Source organism: Lissotriton helveticus, chromosome 10, assembly GCF_964261635.1.
Source record: "Lissotriton helveticus chromosome 10, aLisHel1.1, whole genome shotgun sequence".
Lineage (NCBI taxonomy): Eukaryota > Metazoa > Chordata > Amphibia > Caudata > Salamandridae > Lissotriton > Lissotriton helveticus.
Window position 1 is genome coordinate 1,013,327,565 of NC_136071.1, and position 22,568 is coordinate 1,013,350,132.

The 22,568-nt window shown below is 45.3% G+C and overlaps 1 protein-coding gene across 1 annotated transcript in view; it reads left to right on the forward strand.

Annotated features, from left to right (window-relative positions):
* Window positions 1-22,568, forward strand: part of COL28A1 (collagen type XXVIII alpha 1 chain) — a 621,255-nt gene that overhangs the window by 214,942 nt on the left and 383,745 nt on the right. Inside the window, exon 7 of the mRNA XM_078663712.1 lies at window positions 4,277-4,318. Coding sequence (XP_078519838.1) covers window positions 4,277-4,318 — 42 coding nt within the window. The remainder of the gene's footprint in view (window positions 1-4,276; window positions 4,319-22,568) is intronic.

The window sequence follows — 22,568 nt, forward strand, 5'->3', positions numbered from 1 at the left end:
GGGCATCAGCACATAATCAAGTCTCGAAAGACTGCCGTGGGCACCAGAGTGGAAAGTATATTGCAGTTGCCCAGGATGAAGCAGGCGCCAGCAGTCGGTGAGCCCTAGAGCCTCCAGGAAGTCCCCCAACCAGGACTGCGACTTCGCGATTTCTCGGGGAGGGTAGTGATCACACATCCCGACACTACAGAGTTGAAATCCCCACCCGCTACAAGCAGACCCTCGGGGACTCCCAAGATCACTCTTCCCAGATCCGCATAAGTGGTAGTTTGGAGACCCGGGGGCACGTAGACGGAGAGCAGGGTAACAACCCGTCCCTCCCAGCGCCCCACTATGGCAGCGTACCGTCCCCTGTCATCAAGGATGATTTTGTCAACGGCAAGAGGGAGGGAGTTCCGAACCAGAATGCCCACCCCCCTGGAGCCAGAAGTGAAACCTGAGTGTGCGACGAGACGATAGCCACGCCTATTCATTGCATGGCACGTATTGCCACGCAAATGCGTCTCCTGAAGCAAAACCACATCAGGGGACAACCGTCTCAACAGCTGCAACACTACGCCCCGCTTGATCCTATCCCCCAACCCATTAACGTTCCAACACAGTACCTTAAGTCCCCGACCCTCCATCCCAGAGATCAACCCCATCCCCACCCCTCACCGGATGCGACACTGTACAAAAGGAGATCATCAATAATATGCCTTGAAGAAAACAATGAAACAGGAACTGTAACCCCCCAACCCCCCAAACAACCCCGTACATCATACCCCCACCCCGCACCCCTGCGTAAGGCTCAAAAGCCACCCCAACTTGCAGTGTGCCTGTCGCCCCAACATACAACTATTCTACGAAAAGTACCCCTGAGGAGGAAGACTCACCCACCCCCCCGCCCACACCCCAATAAGACATCATAGTAGCAAGCAATAGTGGCATAGCACCAAACCACAGCCGAAAGTCAATACGATGGACCGGGAGCTGATTCCGCCCCCTATTCCTGCTCCACCGGGCCTCCCTCCGCACCACCGGAGTGTCTAGAGTGTTCAGAACGATCGGGCCCCGGAGGCAGCGTGTCCAGCCAATCACTTGCCGCCCCTGGATGATCAAAGAAAAATGTTCGGTCATTGTACACCACACGTAACCAAAGCATGGCGTATTTCATGTCTCTCGCCCTCAGTCTCTTTTTCACCCCCTGGAATCCAAGTCGCTGTTTCTGAACCTGCTGGGTAAAGTCTGGGTAAAAGCTGACTGCAGTGTTCTCATAAGCCGTTGGACCAGATAGGCGTGACGCTTGCAGGATCGCATCCCTGTCCCGAAAGTTAAAGATCCAAGCAATGATGGGACGCGGAGTGGCTCCCTGCTTAGGCGGGCCACCCGGGATCCTGTGTGCACGTTCAACAGCAAAAAACTTGCTGAGGCCCTTGGGGGCTAGATGATTCAGGACCAGATCTTCCACCAGCAGGTCCACCGAGGATGCTTCCGAAGTTTCTGGGACACCAACCAGACGGACGTTGTTTCGTCTTGCACGGCCCTCAAAATCGTCCAGGCGTCGAGTGAGAAAGTCACGGGCGGCTCGCAAGTTACCGACCTCTGCCTGTAAGTCGGAGACGTCAGTAACAAGACTAGATGTCTGTAGATCGAGGGATTTGACCTTTTCATTGGTTTTCGCAAGGTCAGCCCTGATCAAGGTAACATCGATAGCGACCGTATCCAACTTGTGGGCCAGGGCCTCATACTGTTGACCCAGCGTGGCCTTCATCCCGGCAATGGCGTCCATGACGTCCCTCAACGACAGTTCTTCATCCATCGGGGATTCTTCTCCCACCGTGGCCGGGGATTTAGTCGATCCGCCCGGAGAGCCCTTGGGAAGGGTGTATCTGTCCATGACATTTGATTGCACGGAGCCCCCTCGCGTTGCCGGTCTGGTCTTGCGTTTCTCCACCTCTGGCTTGGTGGCCATCTTAGTTCGTGCGCCCCGAAGGGTAGTCTGAGACCAAGTAAAAATGGCTAAACTCGATGCGCCGGCAACAATGTAGAAATGTAGATGAGACCCAATCACCAGGTGATAAATAGCAGGAGGCCGAGTCGCCAGTTGGTGAATCGTGGTTAGGTTGAAAGCAGCAAGCCAGGGCGATCGAGACAAAGTCAAGTAGGTCTAAGCGCGAGAAACGAAACCGAAAGTAGACAACCAGGCAAAGGAGGCTCGCATGATCCGTTGTTGTTCAATTACTGTCCGGCTGGCAGAGAAACCGAGCCCGTGGGCAGTACCATGGAGCAGGCCGGAAAGGTTCAAAAGTCCATATCTTCGGCTCCCGATGTCCAAATCGAAGTCCGAAAAACGGATAAACGATCAGCAGGGCCGTGCCAGTAATAACCCGTCGTCCAAGTCAGGATAGGGTTCAGGATAGTCGGTGGAGGTGGCGAAGGTCCGGGAGCCCTAAGCTCACGCGACCATCTTGGGTGCGCGCTAAGCTCCTCCCCTCACTTACCATTCTTGACAAGCATCATAACAAATATGTTGCTAACCAATCGCATGACAAAATCAAATCCCACACCTTCATATTTGACTACTATACTGCCTTCAGGCCGCAATGCAGCATGGAATTAGAATCTGTTCAAGTAATTGATGCACTTCAGATAACTGACAGTGGTAAGTCCTGTATCATATGGTATTGTCATCATCTACTCCATCAAACATAAAGTCCTACTCAAAACACTTGCAATTAGACTGGGTTTCAGTGCTGTCCTGCAATTGTTTTGTCCTACTTAATGAGTAGATCCAAATTCATTTGGATTACTTACTGTAGGGGTGAACCCATTTGCAAGTTCTCCGGTGTTCCCCTATGCTCTTCCTCTCACCAATGATCTTCACCCTCAAAATGGGGCTTCTGGGAATGTTGCTGGCTGATAAGAGTGTCACTATCAATCGGTATGTGAATGACAGCTGAAAGTCTCTGCTGGGCATGACATTGACCATCTAAACGTAAGCATGGTTGGCAAAGGTGTGCCTCAAGATAAATCCCATACACAAATAATATGTGCTCATAGCCTGTGACAGACAGCCACAGCAAAGTTCAAGGTTGGCTCTCAGCAATGAAGATCAATTGCTTACTCAATGACCTGTTGCCAGCACCGCGTCCATCACGTCCCATACTTTAAGTTACTCATGTCTCCGCTGCCCCTCAACTGTACCAGTCTGCCTGCAGTTCTTCCTACTTGTACTTTGCTCCTTGTAAATCTTTTGGTTGCTTTTGGACTAAGGGGCTCATTACAATGGCGGAATGATCGCCACCGCAGCCCCGGCAGTGGCGATTGTTCCGCCATCACAATGAGATTTACCCACCACGATATTAGGATGGTGGTGGGTATTGCGGGGGACGCAAAGTCCGTTTGACACTTTTCCGCCGGTGGCACTCGTAACGATTGCCTGGAGGGTGGGGCAGGGCCACTAATATGGTGGCGGTGCCTAGCAGGCACCGCCCGCCATATTAGGATATGGGAAATGAAAGGCCTTTCCATGGTGGCGATGCCGCATGGAAAGGCTGGCGGGGATCGGGTTATAGTGGCCCGTTGATGGCTGCCCTTGTGTCTGGGGAGGTGGGGTGCACTTGGGGGGGGTACATATGGTACCCCCTACATTTCACTGCACCAAGTGGCAGGCACTGTGTGGTTCGTGCCATGTGGTGCAGTGAAATGCTAGATATGCGCTTTTAACATCACATCGGGTGCTTCTGTCAGCAGCACCAGCCGCAATGTTAAAGTGCAGAATGCGACCGCCATGGTGGCGGTCACATCCTTATTCATGGTGCGGGACCGCCGCATGTCTGGTGGCCGGTCCAAACACCACAGGGATGGCGGGCGGACTCAGGTCTGCCCGCCATCCTAATGAGCCCCTAAATTCGTACTATAAAAGTCACAAACGTACTTGTACACATAAATATATTTTGCAAGGAGAACATGGGATGAAAACTAACCTGGTATAAATAGGATGTGCTTAATTGGCTCTAGGATCCTATGTAAGAAGAAACCCTTGTAGAAAAAAATATTTTCCAATGTACAACCCTTATATTTGAGTTTCTATAAAAATGACATAAGTGTCCCCTTTATTCTATGTGTGTGTTTACAGAATGTCTTCTACTTTCAAGTTGTCTTTTAACAATTTTTTAATGCTTTACAAAAAACATAAAAGCAAACAGACGAACAACACTGAACCTTTGCTACCTGTTATATGCTTGTGGTAGTTATATATTGTTTAACCGTAATTTTTATTGTATCTCAAAAGGGTGATGCTGTCAAAGGAGAGCAAGGAGAAAAAGGTGCAGAGGTATGTAGACTGGATTGCACACTTCTTCACATTTGCAAAATACCTCTGTGAAATGCCTTTAATTACACAGTATAATACACATATTTAACGTGTCATAGCTGATGAGGGACCTCAGAGGTAGGTGGTTACGGGTCACTTGCCCAGTAAAAGAGAAAGTCTCCTCTTGGTGTCCTCGCCTCATTTATGGAGAGTGGCAAATTAAATACTAGACAGTACAGCTTCTGAAAGTTTTCCCGTGGTGGATCCGATGCCGATGGAAGTAGGGTTGGAGCACCGACCCAATGTAGGGCATCTTATCCAGTGCTATCGCCAACCTTGGACTTTCTGTCAAGGATTGCCATGTAAACCATGGTGGCTCCACATCATTTGCAATTGTGTTATAATCCTTTTTTTTTGTTTTACAAAAACATCATATTGTACCTATCTAAACCAAACGTTCACAACATAGAGCCTTATTTAGAATGAGGGACCACCACCGAAAAGTGGTGGATGTACTGGCTGCCGTATTAAGTGTGTATTGATATCAATGGTGGACGCGGTATTCACCACTTTCCTGTGTTAGAAGAGTGATTGGGTAGACGATGGATATGCACCTGTTTAGTACACAGTAATTTTAAACCAAATTATTTTAAATGTGTGGAATGGACAAGTGGGTTATGTTAACACTATTGCAGATTTGGCAGTGGGTGATAGTGGCAGTGCTGATTCACAATAACATTGTTACATCTGAGGATAACAAAACTGTTGTGACTGAGGCAGACACCCTCCACTACGACACTCCTAGGGGCAAATGCATTCTTGAATTACTCACATTTTCGCTCCATTTTGGTATATGCGAAGCTTAGCATGCATTAAATTTGTTTACGCTGGGTAAGAAGTAATATGATTTTGAATAGTACTGTTGGAACGAGTCTTCCCAGAAAGCAAGCTTTTCATCATTCACTACAATGACAATGGGATTTCCATCATTTTGACGTCACTCACAGAATGTGCTGCCTAATTCACAAGTATGGGTGAAGATCACGAAGACAGGCATACCTCCAGTGAAGACATGACACTGTACATACAAGTAGAGTCAGAAAACAAAAATGGATGTGCCAGCTAAAACAAAATAGTTGGACTTAGTACTTTAAATCTTGTATATATATATTTTCAAACACATTAACGCTAATGGAAAATCAAATATATATATACATATAGTCCTTAAGTGACGTGCTAGGGCAGTAGAGTTGAGGACCACCGGCAGGCCGGTCCACCTTTTTTACCGCCAATCCACTGCACACTTCAATCCTACCCCGTCCTGGGGTCCATACAGTCACTCAACCTCCTTTGTTGAGCATGCCCCTTCGTTCTTAACTGTCAGCGATCCACCCTTGACTTCTATGCCGGGTGGGTGGGTGGTTTTCCGTGGCTCTGCGGCTGGGGTCCAGGGAGACAAAGAGGACTTCCCCTCTCGAGGGACAGCCTTAAATACCTAGCGGATAAGGTTCGGTTTCGTTTCTCCTTGGACACTTCAGAAACCACAACGTAACTAGGCTGTACCCTTCCTCAATCCAGCCCCCAGAGTAATGTTGGGTCACATGGCGCAACTAAGGGAGCCCCTCCTCTAGGCGAGTGAGGCTCCTGTTCAGTACTTTAAATCTTGTATATATATATTTTCAAACACATTAAAGCTAATGGAAAATCAAACATATCTATACATATATTTTGCCAACCTGAAATTTGATGTAGCAAAATTGGAATTGTACAATTAATGAATTCATAAATGGACTTTTTGAGAGAATCTGATGATGTACACTAACAAGTGCTGTGACTTTTTCCTGCGGAAGGCAGGCGTGTGAAGCTTCCTGCCTCAATGCATTGCACACGTGATATACAGAGGGATGTGTTGGCGTTGGCCATTGCAAGCCCACACAAACACACACACACACAATTTTACGTGTGTCAAATCTGAGATGGTGCAGGTAGTAGCACTCTGTGCAAAAGAGTCACCTCTGTCTCACGGGTGCAAGGTAGTTTCAGTGTAGAGCGGCTCTTTTGACCAACAAGGATGCAACTGCACCATATTTAGTTTATGTATAAGATCATGAAGATGAGTTTTCTATACATTAAAAATCCACATCTCCTGCCTTCAGCTCTGTGTGGGATTGACATTGTCAATAAAAACAAATTCGTCAGTGACAAATTTATTACTGCAATTTTTCCCATTGATGAGTGTGCTCAAGAAAGGCATTTTTTTCCTTTTTTATGTGTTTACATTTTTTCCATATTACCCTCGACGCACCCTTAGTTTATTGTGCACCGATATATTTCAGTTCTTCTAGTGTCAGACTCTTGCACACTCCTTCCTGATGTTCAATTTAGTTTTTTTATTATGCATCGCTATGTAGCTCTGCGCATGCATGCCTTTACAATGGCACGTATTGGCGCTATCTTTTGTGTTGCCTTGTATGATGCAAGCGGACGTTAAAAACATTAGTAAATGTTTGACCTGTTGTCTTATAATTGTTTTTATAAACAGTCAGTGTGGTTATTGTATATTAAAATGTTTATGGTATAGAAATCCCAAAAGAAGGAAAGCCTAACATGAAACCCATCACTTTATTTGTCAAAAGAAACACTTATTTACCCACAACTGTGTTAGTACTTCAAATGCTTTATTCTAAAATCACTTTAGCAATTTGTAATTAATTCGCATCATAGTACAACTTTCCTGATAACTCCTTATGCATAACAACCCCATTATGGGGCCTCATTTATGGGCTTTTTGCCGTAGGGCAGTGCAGCAGACCTTGCTGCTGTGCTGCCCTACAGCAAGAGAAAAGGGCAGGAATGCGCCGTATCTATTGGATACAGTGCATTCCCGTCCTTTTCCCCTGCGCTGGGCCACAAAGGGCTACAGTGCGCCAATGCAGGCACCTATACACCATGGTGCAAGGGTGTCTGCGTTGCGGGGATGATTATTTTTGTGCAGGAAGGTAAACCTTCCTGCACAAAAACAATCACAAGAGACTTCTTTTTCCTCTTTCTATAAAACGAGGAGAAATAAAGACATTTCTCCTCGTGTGCCTCCCTTACGCCTCCCCTGGGGAGGTGTAAGATTTTGGCGCTGCCTCAGACTTACGATTTCTTGTAAATCTGGGGCAGTGTCAAAAAGCCATGGCTCTTGCTGGTAATGCCCTCAGCAACACCCAGTTTCCTGCTTGAAAGGGGCACATATTTATAAGCTCATGAAAAGCCACATAACGTGGCTTTATGTGGCCTTATAAATATGCCACTGGCACATTCTGTCACCTGAATGTCCAAAAAGTGACGCTCTGGCAGCGCAAACGTTTCGGCAGGCCCTTAGGGCTTATTTACAAGCCCCGTGCGCTGCCAGTGCGTCACTTTTTTTCATATTAAAAGTGATGCACCAGCGGCGCAAGGGGCTTGTAAATATACCCCATATTATTTAACACTCCACGCATTGTACGTGGCATGGCTGTGAAATTCATTGTTAGAAATGATCCTGCAATAAAGTATGTCCAAGATACTAAATGTATTTCACAATTTTTAATCTGTCTTGGCGATAATGCTGCTGCTGTTTAAGTTACATTCCACAGATGCATTCGCTGTGTTACTCGTGGAGGAATTCACAACAGAGAGCTGTGTGGAATGCTACGGAATGCGACAAAGATCCCTTCTTGTCCTCAGTGGGCCTAAGGGGTTCACACATTGCTGCACTTGTGGGGATAAGACTGTGATTCATTCTCTTGCTGGACAGAACTCGTTTCTTAAAGCCATACATTTAGAGGAAGAGTTGCATTGTAGGAGCATTGTGTAGAAGACTAGTGAATCGCTCTGTACATTCACTCGCAATTCCCACGCCCATCATTTCAGTTCTGTTCGCATTTTTGTAGAGTGAGAAACCTAGCTTGTCCAACTCCCTCAATCTCCATCAATCATTCATCGGCTCTTTACTCTGTGACAATAACTTGGAGTTAAGTGGACCTCCTTTTATTCCATTGGCTGCATTAGAAAGCTATTGTATGCGTACATTTAGCTTACTCGTGCAGATACCATTTTTTAACTAAATACATATGTAATTCACAAGAGGTGGTTTTACCTCAACATTTTTAGCCTCCAAAACTGATGAGTTTGAGATATTTTGGAGGGTGTTTTAAATCAACGGAACTGAAGAACGTTTTCAGGATGGTTGATATTATCCAAGTGGTGTGCACCCCGAATATCAAAACCACAATATCAAGGACAGAATATCATAAATAAAATAGCCGCTAAGTAAGTCCAGATTTTCTTTACCTAACTCCACATACATATACCTATAGCACATATATCTTAAAGGTACGTAGATGTCTACTTAGCAGTAGTCATTTTTTTTTCATTCATGATAACTTTATTGCGACTATTACAGTCATAAAAGCACAGAAGTTAATAAAAAATCAACTAGACATTTCCATAAAAACTAAGATCTAAAAACCAATTACAGCATGAACCATAGTTTGGCACACAGACTACCAGTGGATTTCAAATGGTAAGACAGTTTTAGAATTATATCCAATTTTAAAAGTATAAATTAAGATATAAATATTAAAAACATTATTAACATTGTAAAAAAATGGTTAAGAAACGCTCCACGTGTTCAAAAATAAATAATACAGAGCTCACTAGATATCAATTTCCATAAGGTGCCTTCTTTTCAGCCACATTGCCTGTAGAAATTTAGAAATTGCAACCACATACATCGGGTCCATATCAGATTTTAGAATTCTAAAGAAGACATGATAATCCCTAATGCCCAAGTTCCTACACAATTGTATTAACCATTTGGATCTAGACTGCTTATATGCTGGGCAGAAAAAAATACATGAATTTCTGTTTCTTCTGCCACTCGACATCCGGGGCAAAGGTAGCGGGCCTCCTCTGACCACTTATTAGTTGTTGCAAATAGTGGCAGGGACCCGTATCTAAATTGAAGGAATAACCTCCTCATGAACAAAAGGTTTATAGAGTCTAACACCTGTTCAAATAGATAATGAGTTTTAAAATTCAAGAACCTATGAGTCAAACTCGAACCCCTGGTTGCTCGAATCAGGCTGTCCAAATTGTGATGCTTAATTTGTGTGGATAACATTTTTTTGGAAGTGGCTGAACACGACTCCTCCGGAAAATCCCAGAGATCCTCCCTACCGATGGCACGAAGCGAATCCTTCACAAAAGACAACCAAGGAATACTACCCACGGCCCCATATAACACCAATATAGCTTTGATTTCCTGCCGGTAGTGGCCCAACTCAGCTGTACTCGACAGCCGACGCCGGTATAGCAGGGGGCGGCACGAGATCAAGTCTGCTACCAGCAGGATGCCCAGGTCCACCCTAAGTGGGATCAGTGGGGTATTTGTTGGGAGGGCAGTAATACTTCTAAGAAGTTTATGTTCAGTGAGCGTCAATTTGGTGGATTTACTGTGTCCCCAAAGTTCAGCAACATACATGAAGGCCGAGCGTGCTTGAACCTTATAAAGTTCCAGGGGGGCTGATTGCTTTTAAAACACAGCCTTTCTGTACTTTCCATAGTCCCTCTATCGCCTGCGTAAGCTTTAAATTCGCCCTGTCAATTTGTGGGGCAGTAGTAATTCTATGCTTCTATATATATGCACTTACCTTTCAATATTTTATCCCTCAATATTCTGTTCTTGATATTCTTCTACCTTCATATTGTTGGTGTTGATATTCAGCAGTACAATCATTCAAATTAATTGTTTTGAGGGTGAAGACCAGTCCAAGAAGGGCGACAAACGCCAGTTGGGAGATATGCATGCACTTCTAAAGAGATTTGCTAACACTAACATTTTCGTGGCAATAAATCTACTTCTTCAGGCAGGGAGTTGGTGTTTAAGAGGGGAAATGCTCTAAACGTTTGTGCACAACACCAAATATAAATGTTTTTGTACTGATTTACTACTGTTAATGGCAGGAGGTGATCCAACTCCTGGTGGCAACTAGAAAGAAACACACCCAAACTGACAAGGGGATGTTAGTGGTGCAACGTCAAATGATGGGGCTTCCCTGCTAACGGGAAGAGGGGCACCTGAGTCTCCCATACATCACAGATATTCACTGGCCTTGGAGCGGAACTGGGGCCACCTGAAGAATTGGGGAGCTCCTGAAGGTTAGGAGACCACCTTGCGTTGCAGTGGTTCTAGGGTTCTATGTTACGACTAGGGGTGCCACCTGGCCGGTTTTATACCGGCATGACCTATATTTTAATGCCCTGCGGGAAAATTCTTTAAAGTGTGTTCTGCAGCTGCCCTAATGTCCCCTGACTGATAATTAAAGTAAACAAAACGATAGAGGCCATGTTAAAAAATGAAAAAAGACAATTTCAAATAAAGTTCTACTTAAGAAGCGTGTTTGGACCTTTGTTGAATTATCAACCAAGAACCCTTTGGCTGGTATTTACCTCTGAGAAAAGTGGCAGCCCTAGTTATGGACCTGGTCAGTCTAGGAATACCTCTTTCCTTCTCAGATGAACAGTGGTCTGTGAAAGACTCTCTACCCTGGGCCACCACCTACTCTCAAAGTGGGCCTTGTAGACTATGTCTGAAAGAGACACAAAGTACTGCTTTCTATATTTCTCTGCAGTCCTGGGTCTGCACGGTTTCAGCTCAGAGCATGCCTTTCACTGCAGCTGCTTCAGAGGGACACACATTTACTGTAGACAAGCTGAAGGCCCCCCCTTCATGTAATAACGTCTGGCTCCATGTGCTGCGGGAGCTGTGGGGTGTTTGTTTTGCCTATGTGGAGTGGGGAAAATGGGGTTTTCCATACAAAGAAATACCTTCCCTAGGAGGATAAATGTTGCCAAGTGCAATTGTAGTCATGCAAGGCAATTTTGTATGCACTGTGGTATACTAAGGAAATGATTTCTCATATTAGTAAATAAGGATTTACAGAGGTTTTTCTGGAGCATTCCTGGAAAGCTGCCAGGGTACTCCTGGGATGCTGCGACAGCCACAGGTTTCTTTGAGTACTTTTGGAAACCTTTATGATTTCTAACAGTTCATAAGTCTGAGTGAGTGATGTATGTTCACTGTGGCTCCTTACTTGTAGCAGGAAAGGGCACCCCTGTTCTCGCCTGACAGGGGGTAGATGGCCTTAGGTTTTTGGTGGTTTCTGTCTCACTGCAACCACTGTGCAATTGGAAAGTGTGTGAGGTGTATGCCACGGACTGTCACCAGTTCATTGTTTTGACTGTTTCTCCACCCTTCTTGCTTTCATTGGCTTGAATTAAACCTTTGGGCCCAGCAGGGCCCCACAACCAATAAATCATAAATCTATGCAAGGTGATAAAGTACACCAATGACTGCAAACTCTTCAAAGTATCCGCACATCCCAAACACTGACCCACACTCTTCCATCTATCCTTACAATCACCCATTGACATCCCTTCCTCCCCACCCCTCTTACGCTGGCCCTCCTGTCCAAATGCAGATTTCCACCTCACGTATCATCCAACAACCTCTGCAGCATGCCCCACTGTTGCTCCCATGTGTGCATGTCTCTGTATATATATGGATTATCTGTAGTGTAAACATTGCCAAAAAGCAGTAGAGCACTGTACGCGTACAAAGCATGTAGTATGGTCAATAACCCTACCACTCTGATCACATGTTCAGTCCTTCAGAATCACCAAAACAGCTTAATTTCCTTACCTACTCAAATGGTTTTCTACTACCTCTCTGACTTCTCCTTCTCAGTCGTCTAGCAGATAGGCTCATCAGAGGCATTCTCCAAAACCCAGGCTCGCTCCTTCATCTATGTTTGCGTTATTTTCTTTAGTGGCATCATCCTTCCTTTGGCATACACTAGCACCTCTTCATTAATGACACACAGATCTTCTCTTTTTGAACTCCCCCTTCAAGTCAGAAATGTGAGTTGTCTCACAGCCACCTGGCACATTTAGTTTGTATACTCCTGTAAAATAGAGATGATCTATTTCCAATCCCTCATCTTTGTCGACCCTGACTTCAACTCCACTTTCAACCTCTGGCTTTATGAGAAATGTAGGTTTTCAAATCCACTCTAGTTACCACCACAGCCACAAACTATTGATGAAATGTAAGATCAGCTTTCATTTGCTCTGTCACACCACCAGTTCTCTGAACAACACCTTCACATTAATAATCTTGACTATTGCAAAATTATCCTGGTGGTCTTCCACAATGTACATGTGTAGTGAAACCAAATGGTGAGGCTTTCCACCCCCACTACTGTAAACTCACCTCTGATGCAACTGTTTCCTCTGATTGTCATTAGGTTGGTTGTCTTTCAGACAGAAAACAGTCACTACATTCTTTATTTGGCAGTCCATGGCAACTCACTTTCTTACGTCTTCCTAAATGTGTCTCTGCTCAAACATTATATGTTCCTAGCCTCAACCATCTTTTCCTTCCTGACCCACTTGTGTTCCATTTATGTTTTGCCATTTAAATGTGTAGCTCCTTTCCTTTAGAACACCGTACCCACAAAATTACAAGATGAACCCTTTCTTTCCACTTTTCGAGCCTGTTCTTAAGAAATATCGTTCTATGCTTTTGTACTAGCACTGATAACTTATCCACACCATCACATTTTCTTTTGCCCTTTTCTCTGACCCTCATTCCAATGACAGCCCTATGTTACGAATTGCACATACATCAAAACCTATAATTATGTTATGCGTTCACTGTACTTGTAGGTATAGTAAGCACCATATTGCCACTGTATTATTGCATCACCCCTCCCTCCCCCAATTAGTTCAAATGTATTCTATGTCACCATTAAATTAGTTTTTTTCTAGCAGGGTGAAGCCCTGTAGCCCAGTGTCATTTCCGATCAAGATCCAGATCTCTCTCCCACTCTTATTCTTCCTCCAAGCCTTCCAGAGAGGGGAAAAGAAGATAAAAGTAGAAAGGAAAGCAATGTAATCACCTCAGCATGAAACAAAAATAAGAGGTGCTTCACTGCAACATACCCCAAGGTTCCTCTTCGGAGACGGAATTAGTGGAAATTACTCCACCCCAGGAGCCTCTTCTGCCATCAATGCAGATTTCTCATCCAGAGCCTTTCCCAGCCCCGCCGCTGCTGACACCGCTGGACTACCCTGAGCTTTGGACCCTATGGGATCATGTGGGGCTCTGTTTGGGATGCTGCATGTGAGTGCCCTCTCTGGCACCATGCACCCTCATTCCGCTAGGGAACAAGTCTGGTGCCAGCCAGAGTAGTACCACCTGCAAGATCCTCATCAGATGTACGATACAGGTGCCAATTCCGGCACCACCACTTCCACCACCACACCAGTCAACTCATTCTCCACCTCTTGATGCTCTGACCGTGCTAGTCAAGACTCATCTCTCTGCACAGACGCGGTGGGCGACCCTTGGGAATATGATCGCTAAGAGAGACATTGCACAGTTGTGGGGCTCCCGGCGGGCGCCCACGGTATCGGTATGGACGGAGAATATGGATTGGTGTATTTTCAGGGAAAAGATTGTGTATGTGGCGCGGGGCAGACCTAGGAAATGGAAGGCAATTTGGAACGCATACCGTGGAAATACATGTACACCTCCATTCGTGGAGAGCCCAGATGTCCCCCTCTCCCCCTGATCCGGCATTCTATGTCTTAGGTATTTTATGTTATCTCTGATTTGTTTCCCCACTGCCCCCCCCCCACTCCTTGTACTATTGCTCTACTGTATAACACTGTACTCAGGTGTCCTCCTCTGTGAACACATGTCCATGCGCATTGTAACTTGCCTTGTATGTTGTTGTTTTCTTCCTTTTATAATAAAAATTTAAAAATAAAAAAAAAGACTCATCTCTCTAGAAGAGAGGGTCAGGGGCTTGTAGAGGAGGAAGAAAGCAGGGTAGGTTAAGACAGCTTGCACCATTCCTAATAGCAAAAGATGCATGATGTCTTCGGATCAGATTCTGACCCTACACAGATGCCGAAGGGGCAACAAGACGCAGATGGCAGCAATGACCTGGCATATCTGTTCCCACCGCACTCTATGGAGGCAGCTGATAATCTGGCTATGTGAAATGCCAGTGGGACGGACATCTCTCCAGATATGACATAGACCCTCCTCCAGGCTCAGCCCCGGTGGAAATGGAATTGTTCCACTTAGTGCTTAAACGTTACCTGCTCTATTAGTGGAACTGAAAGTGAACATTTTTACAGAAGTCCTGCAAGCCACCTCTATGTTAGCGAATTCGCATCTACCTTTCAATGATGGAGCCTATGAAGGACGTATGGGACAAACTGAAATCTGCACCAAGATGATACAGATTGACACCAGGGCTCCACTGTTTAGTCTATTCATCCATCTCTGGAAAGTCTTGTAGTGCAGGCCTCTTCATGTGGTATGCAGAACCCGGGATCCCTTCCAACCCGCCCACCTGACAGAATCCAAGAAGTGGGAAGTGTCCAAACTGCAGGGTCAACTATAAGACCACTTACGTGAGGTTGTCCATGATGGCCAGGATGCATCAAAATACATCATAATGGTGGGTTTGGATCCGGTGGATTCAGTGGAAAAGGTTGTGGCCTTCTCTGTCTCCCTACACAGACATGTCTGATTAAGATCTATAGGTCTTCAATCATCATTGAAAGATTACAGACAATTCAGGAAATGTTGCATCTTTCAAAGGGCTTCCAAATCTGGCAGCATCAGATCATTTAAGCTGCAACAGAAGCCCCTAGTCAGGCAGTACAGGGGTAGAGGCAAGGGAGGAGGCCGGCAGTCTCGACAGCTCTCCTCCTCATCTTCCACACCACCTCATGTAGCCTCTTTAGCTCACACCTGAAGGTGCATGTACATCCTGTTTGATGACAGATTTTCTCCTTTCTGTAAGCCTAGGAAGAAGTAACATCAGATCAATGGGTATTTTAAATTTTAGACGGAGTAATGCCCTATTCGTCCAGCACACTATTCCCCACATCTCACCCCATTGGTCCATTCAGTCAGAAGACTATCTCCACATACTGCAGTAGGAGGTGGCAGCCTGCTGCAAAAAAGAGCATTATAGACGTTGCCTGAGTAGGAAATTGGGCCGTGGTGCTTGTTGGACTAGGCTCTTTCTTCAGGACTCCCAGGGGTTTGCCTGCCTTTGCTAAACCCGTTTTGTTGGCTTTTAGGACTGTGACCTTTACTCCTGCTAACCTGCGGTAAAGTGCTTGTGCTCACCCTTTTAAACAGGGTAAAATTGAAGTACATCTGATAGTCCCTAGTAAATTGTACTACATGTACCCAGGGCCTGCAAATTAAATACTACTATTGGGCTGCAGCACTCATTGTGCCACCCACTAAAGCAGAAATGTAAAGCATGTCTCAGGCCTGCCACTGCAACCTCTAGTGCAGTTTTAGTTTCCTTTTTGACCTGGCAAAATAAACCCTTTCTAAAGGATTTAAGTGTATGCGGTGCACACCTGCGAATACGTAGTTTAAACCAATGAGTGAGAAATGTGTTTGAACTATTTATCTGATCTGAAAACATGTTTTCATGTGCTACGCAGTATTTGTGGGCTGCCTGTTCCACATGTGGATAAATGCAAAAAGATCAAGCAAGCACTCACTTCAAAACTGCGTGCACTCCCAATGTAGGTTCCAAAACCTGATTCAAATTTTACATGATCAGCGATATGAATCAACAATTTGAATCAATGATAATTCAAAATGAAGCTTCAAACAAATATTAATACTTTTCAACAATTGTTCTTATTGTGTAATATAAACAAATGAAATGGAACAGAGACCATGACAATGCATCGCTTGTGTTTTTCTTCTGTAAGTCTATACATGAATTTATACATAAATCATAACATCCTGGATACAGGCACCCAACGTGGGGCTCGAACCCACGACCCTGAGATTAAGAGTCTTATGCTAAGCTAGCTCAGTTGGTAGAGCATGAGACTCTTAATCTCAGGGCCGTAGTTTTTTTGCAAAATAAACCCTTTACCAGGCCTAAACCATGCTTTGTAATGCTTATAATGCACCCCTAATGTAAGCCCTAAAGCAGTGGTCTTCACATTTTTTCATGCTGTGAGCCCCAGGGAAAAAAGCTAAATCATTGGGGCCCTGCCCTCAGAATGTTTCACAATTATGTTATTAAATTGGCAATGTATAAATATGTCTATACTTATTTACACATGGTAGTCAAGTTATGTTACCCTTTCAAAAATGCAATCAAATACATGATTGCCAAACATGCCATTCTGTTCAGGCAGGCCTTACTTACGTGTAAAAGTATCCACAGTGTGATTATTAGAAATGGGGCATGGGGGTGGGGTTTTGAAGAATATTTGGAGTCTCTTCCCTTTTTACACATACTCTCAGCTAGGTTATACTTGACAAAAGATGTTAGTGATGGCCCATTTGTTCCACTCTAAACAAAGCACTGCTAGCAGAATAATACTTCTTTTGGCCAGAGCTTAGTGTCCCCTTCGGATCCCTTGGGATCCCTTGAGGCCCTCCCTAGTCAGGCCTACCCCAGTTTGAAACCCCCTGCTCTAAAGGTTCATAGGGTAGGGTGCATGGTATTTTAAAAGTAGAACACATACTTAAGTTTTATAAGACCTGATACTGAAAAAAACCTAAAGGTGTTTTTCACTGTTGTGAGATTATCTCTACCATAGACTAACATTGGCTTACCTTATCACACTTAATAAGTGATGACTTCAGTTTTGGAACCAATGGTAAAATGCTTTTACCACTCATTCAAATTGTAATTTAAAATCCTCTCTAATGATAAATTCGGATTTTAAGATACTATTCTGAAAATGCCACTTTTAGAAAGTTGACCTTTTGTCTGCCTAAATCAAATGTGACTTTCTGCCTGCGTCTAGGGTCTCACAACAATGAACAGCTCTCCTGTGCTGTTTTTTGGATTCCTTCCTGACATAGGGACTAAAGGCCTTGTGTTTGGGGAAGGTTGTTCCTCTCCTAGGATGGATTCTCTGATGTGTCGTACTCAGCCTTCCTGAACTTCAAAGTGTAGCCTCAGGGCTATGGCCACCGCCTTCCTTACTTCTAACGGCTGCCTGCTCTGCATTTGACCACTGTAGCTCACATCTAGCCCTGACTGCCCTTTGTTACCCTACATGGTTGGAGCCCCAATCCATCGTAACCAGATAACTGCGAGTGACACTTTGTGCTTTTTGGTGCTATTTCACCTGAAATGTAAACATTCTTAACTTCGGTTCTAATGATTGGATTTATCTTATGTTGTGCTTTCAACCTATTACTGTTTGAGTGCTGCTTAAATACTTTACACATTGCCTCTAAGTTAAGCCTGACTGCTTTTGTGCCAAGCTACTAGAAGGTTGAGCACAGGTTTCTTTAGTGAATTTTGTGGTTCACCCGGACAAGGATTATGTTTATTATTTGAGTGAGGCTTCCACTCCTCTGAACTAATAAACCAAGTTCTTACAATACTACTCTCTGTACTGGTTTCCCAAGAAGGATAGTGTTTTTCATCCCATTCTAGACCTCAGAATCTGGAACTTCTACCTTTGAAAGGAAAGGTCAAGATGGTGTCCATGGCTTAGGTCCTGCTGGAGCTGGAAACAGGAGACTGGATGGTGTCCCTTGACTTTCAGGACATGTATTTTCACAGACCAATCCTGCAGTCACATAGGAGGTACCTGTGCTTTATTGTAGGTTCCATTCACTACCAGTTTGTGGTTCTCCCTACTGGGCTGACATCGACACCTGCAGTCTTCACGGTGGTCGCAGTTCATCTCAGGAGGTCAGGGATAATTGTATCCCCATACCTAGACATCTGGAATCCAGTTGACCCCAGAGGGTATTCATCACCTGCATACCACAGCATCTCTACTATTGGTCATGAGCATTTCCATCAACGTGCCCAAGTCTCACCTAGAGCACTCTCAGTGCCTCTTGTTCATAGGGGCAGTACTAGACCGACATTGGTTCAAGGCTTCCCATCTCTCCAGAAAATCCAAGACATTCATGATCTGATTCCGATCTTTTGAGAGGGGGCTTGGAATCTAGTCCAGACAGTTCTTCATGTACTTGGTCTGCTGTCTTTTGCATTGTCCTGGTCACTTATGCACACAGGCACATGAGGGCACTCCAGTAGTGCCAAGGCAAGCAGCAGTTTCAGTGTGATGGAGATCTGGCAGACATTGTGATCCCCTGGGACACTGCAGCTGATCTGACTTGGTCGGAGGAGGAGTAATGGGATACTCTTCTGCCACCCCACCAGCCTTGTCCACGAGGGTGACGGATATATCTACCCTCGGGTGGGGTGCACAGCTGGAGGAGCTGGAGATCAGAGGCCCTTGGCATCCAGAGGAGCTGTTATTACACATCAACTTGCTTGAACTGAGGGTGATTGGGCTTGCACTCAATGATTTCCTTCCTTCCCTTCTCGTCAGTCTATATATTAAGATCTTGATGTACAATACAACCGTGGTGTAGTATGTCAACAGGCAGGGAGGAGTTGGTTGTCACCTTCTCTGTTGGGAAGCACTGAAGCTGTAGCTGTGGGTGTATCAGCATGAACTTTGGCTAATCTCCAACCATATGTCTGGCTCTCTGAAGAACAGAGCTGACAGCCTGAGTTAGCATGTTCTTGCTGACCATGAGTGATAACTTCACACAGAGGGCTACAAGATAGAAGAAGTGGAGATGAGGAAGTGGTAGAACCGGGGGCCTCTAGTTGGCAGAGGTAGGTACCAATGTCCAAATAGGGACCCTTGCTTCTAGTCAGGGTAAGGGGAATACACTCTTTGGATAACCCCTGCTCACCCCCTTGGTAGCTTGGCACCAGCAGACAGGCTGATCAAAGGCAATGTGTTAAGTATTTGTACCAACACTCATAGTAACACAGTGAAAACACCACAAATGGACTCCACACCAGTTTAGAAAAATAAAGTATCTTTATCTAAACTATACAAGACCAAAATGATAAAAATCCAACATACACAGTTCAAGAATATGATTTTAAAAGAGTTCTAGGGTTTGCGTCAAAATAATCCACAGTTTCATCACGTTTAGCCCAAAGTACCTGTAGATGCGACAAAAGTTCCAAATGGAAGCTGCAGCGTTGAAAAACAAGCAATGCGTCACTCCTGAGACCCTGGGGAGGCGATGCGACAGCCCCGCTGGACACAGCGGGCGTGTTGCGATGAATCCGGTCTGTATGGTGAGGGATGCGATACCTTGTATGCATTCCGGTGCGCAGGTTCGGTAGGAAGCATCTCGCACAGGCACGATGCGACGATCTTCGGGACGGCAACGATCTCAGGTGCGGCGGCGAAGCGCGGTGGAGCGTCCACCTTCTCCTCTTTCGACCCCTCGATGCGATGGCTCTGCGACGATGTTCACAGCGACGTGATGCAGTCCGCAAGCAAGCGGTGGAACGATCTCACCCAGCGACGAAAGGCTCTGCGATGATACTCGCAGTGACAGGAGTTTTCCCGCACGGGGGCAATGCGCTCCGCAAGCGAACAATGCGTCGGTTCTTGCAGCGGCAACAGGCGCTGCGACGATCTTCGCAGTGACAGGAATTCTCTTGCACTGTGGATGATGCGCTCCACAAGCGTGAAAATTGCAGATCTTCTTCTTTTCTCCTTGTCCAGCTTCCCAAACAGCCGGCAACAACTTCCAGAGGCCCCACAAATGGATCAAGCACTCTAGGAAGGCAGAACTCACTCAGCAGAGTTCAGGGGGGAAGCTGGGGGTGAAGTTCTTTTGTTCCTGGGACTTCTTAACAGGAGGCCAGTTCTCCTCAGGCCCTTGGAGATCTCTTCAAGAAAGGGGACACAGCACACAGCAAAGTCCTTCCCCTCTCCTTGGCAGCAAAGCAACTGCAGGTCAGTCCACAAGCACACAGCAGGACAATCCTTCCTCTTCAGTCTTCAAGCTTTCTCCCTGGCAGAGGTTCCTTCTTGATTCTAGGATGATTAAATCTTCTGGCGTCTGGGTATCCCTTTTATACCAATATTTCCTTTGTTCTCTGAAGGCAGAGAGGCATTTGCCTTGTCCAAACCAGTTCCGGTCAGTCCTGGAGCACTTTGTTTACCTGACTCCTTCTTTCCTTTGAGAGAGAGGGGCAGGGTCATCAGCCGCCTAGCAGGGGGTGGAGCCAGCACTGTGGAAGGCAGGCAGAGCCCTATTCAGGCCCAGGTGCTATCCCTTCCCACCATTCAGGATGCAGATGAAGTTATTCAGCCCTGGGCTGACCCAGACAGCCTCCTGGAGCCACTCCAGCCCCTGTCACTCACAAACTAGGCAATTCACAAACAGGCAAAGGCACACAGAAAGGTCATACAAGAAAACAGCCACTTTCTAAAAGTGCTGTTTTCAAACACAGGATTTAAAAAACATATGGGTTATAACATTCTGAGTTCAGGGATACCAGATTCCGATTGTCTATCTTGCTCCTATGGGAAGATATGCAGGTAAACATTATATACATGGAGAAGTGTGGCTCACTGGTTAGAAGCGGCAGTCCCTGATGCAGAGGTCTGGCCCGGGACCAGGGTTCAATTCCCGACGTGGCAGGGTCTTGGGCTCAATGTCCGCGGACTCGATAATTCTCGCCTCGGTGCCTACTCTAATCATGGGTCCCACTCTGCAACTCTGGGCAATAGCTTGCTTAATCTCCACAATGGCCCCATTAGCGCTGGGATGCCTGGCTTCACCTTGGGGTGCCCAGTAGGGAGCATCTCACAGGGAAAGCCAGGAAGGGATCCACAGCGGTATACAGCGCCAGGATGCCCCGAGATGGGGCGGCAGTGCGCTTTACAAGTATACCTACATACATACATACAGCATTCCCCATTCTAGCCTGTCGGCTAGATAGCCTTTTAATAGTGAAAAACGAAAATGGCTGTAATTCACTATCAGAGCATGTCACCCACACTAGTACATGCTCTACCTTTCAAATACACTGCATCCTGCCCAGGGGGTTACCTTGTGCCTTCCATAGGGGTGTCCAATATGTAAAGAAAGGGAAGGGTTAGGCTTGGTCAGTGTGGACACTGGTCACGTCAACATGGCAGTTAACAACTGCGCACAGGCACTGCGGTGGCAGGCCCGAGACACCATTTTAGAGCTACTCATGTGGGTGGCACAATCAGTGCTGCAGGCCACTAGTAGCATTTGAATTACCAGCCCTGGCACACTCAGTGCACTTTACTAGGGACCTACTGGTAAAACAAATATGCCAATCATGGATAACAAATCATAATAACAATTTATACAGAGAGCATATGCACTTTAGCACTGATTAGCAGTGGTAAAGTACCCAGAGTCCTATTGCCAACAACCAAAGGTCAGGAAAAATAAAGGAGGAAGAAGCAAAAAGTTTGGGGATAACCCTACAAAAAAGGCCATTTCCAACAGGAAGTCTAGTGTGCGTAGGTATTTTTTTATTGAAAACTGTGTCATCAACGGAAACCTATCTTTTATGGTTTAAAAATAACCATGACCGTCTTTTTAGAACCAGATTTTGATTGGACCTCTTTCAGTATCTTTTAGCACATCCTTTTGGTGCATATATAGGGCAGTGCCTCCCACTCTGTGGCTGCAACGGAAAGTCTCCACTGGATATGATGCACTTTTTAATGTTTTGTAGTTTTTGCGAGGTACCCAGAAAGTCTTTTATTAGCCCTATTCTTAGAGAAGTAAGTTTTAGGTGGGTTAGACCTGCTTTTATCTTTTTACAACTGTTTTCAAGCCATTCAGTATTGTATGTTCCTAGCTTTTTAAGGGCTGCTCTTAGGGTTAGGTCCACCTGTGATTAACCTTTATGGACAATTGCCTGTTATTGTGCTAACATGAATCAGGTTTAAATATGATCCAAGTTTACAATTTTGTATTTTATGGGATCGTGATCGACAGCTTTATTGCTCTTGATATAGCCTGTACGACCAATTTTGTACTTTGTGGTGCTTCGATGATGTCGTTTCATATTTTTGACACTTTTGTTCTTGCAATAGTGCTTGTTTTTTAACCTTGTATTTATGGGCCCATGATGGTCACACTGTACTGTTTTTCCTCGGATGGTGACTTTTAATTGTGTTTGTTTGACTTTTATGGTTATCTGTGCAAAAACCGAATAAAGTGTTAGTGATGATGTAAAAACCTTTGCAGATATTAGCTGCATTTTGCGTAATCACCCAAAAAAGGGGAAACTTTTGTTTGGGATGATAAACATTGTCGCTTTTGCGTCAAGATGTA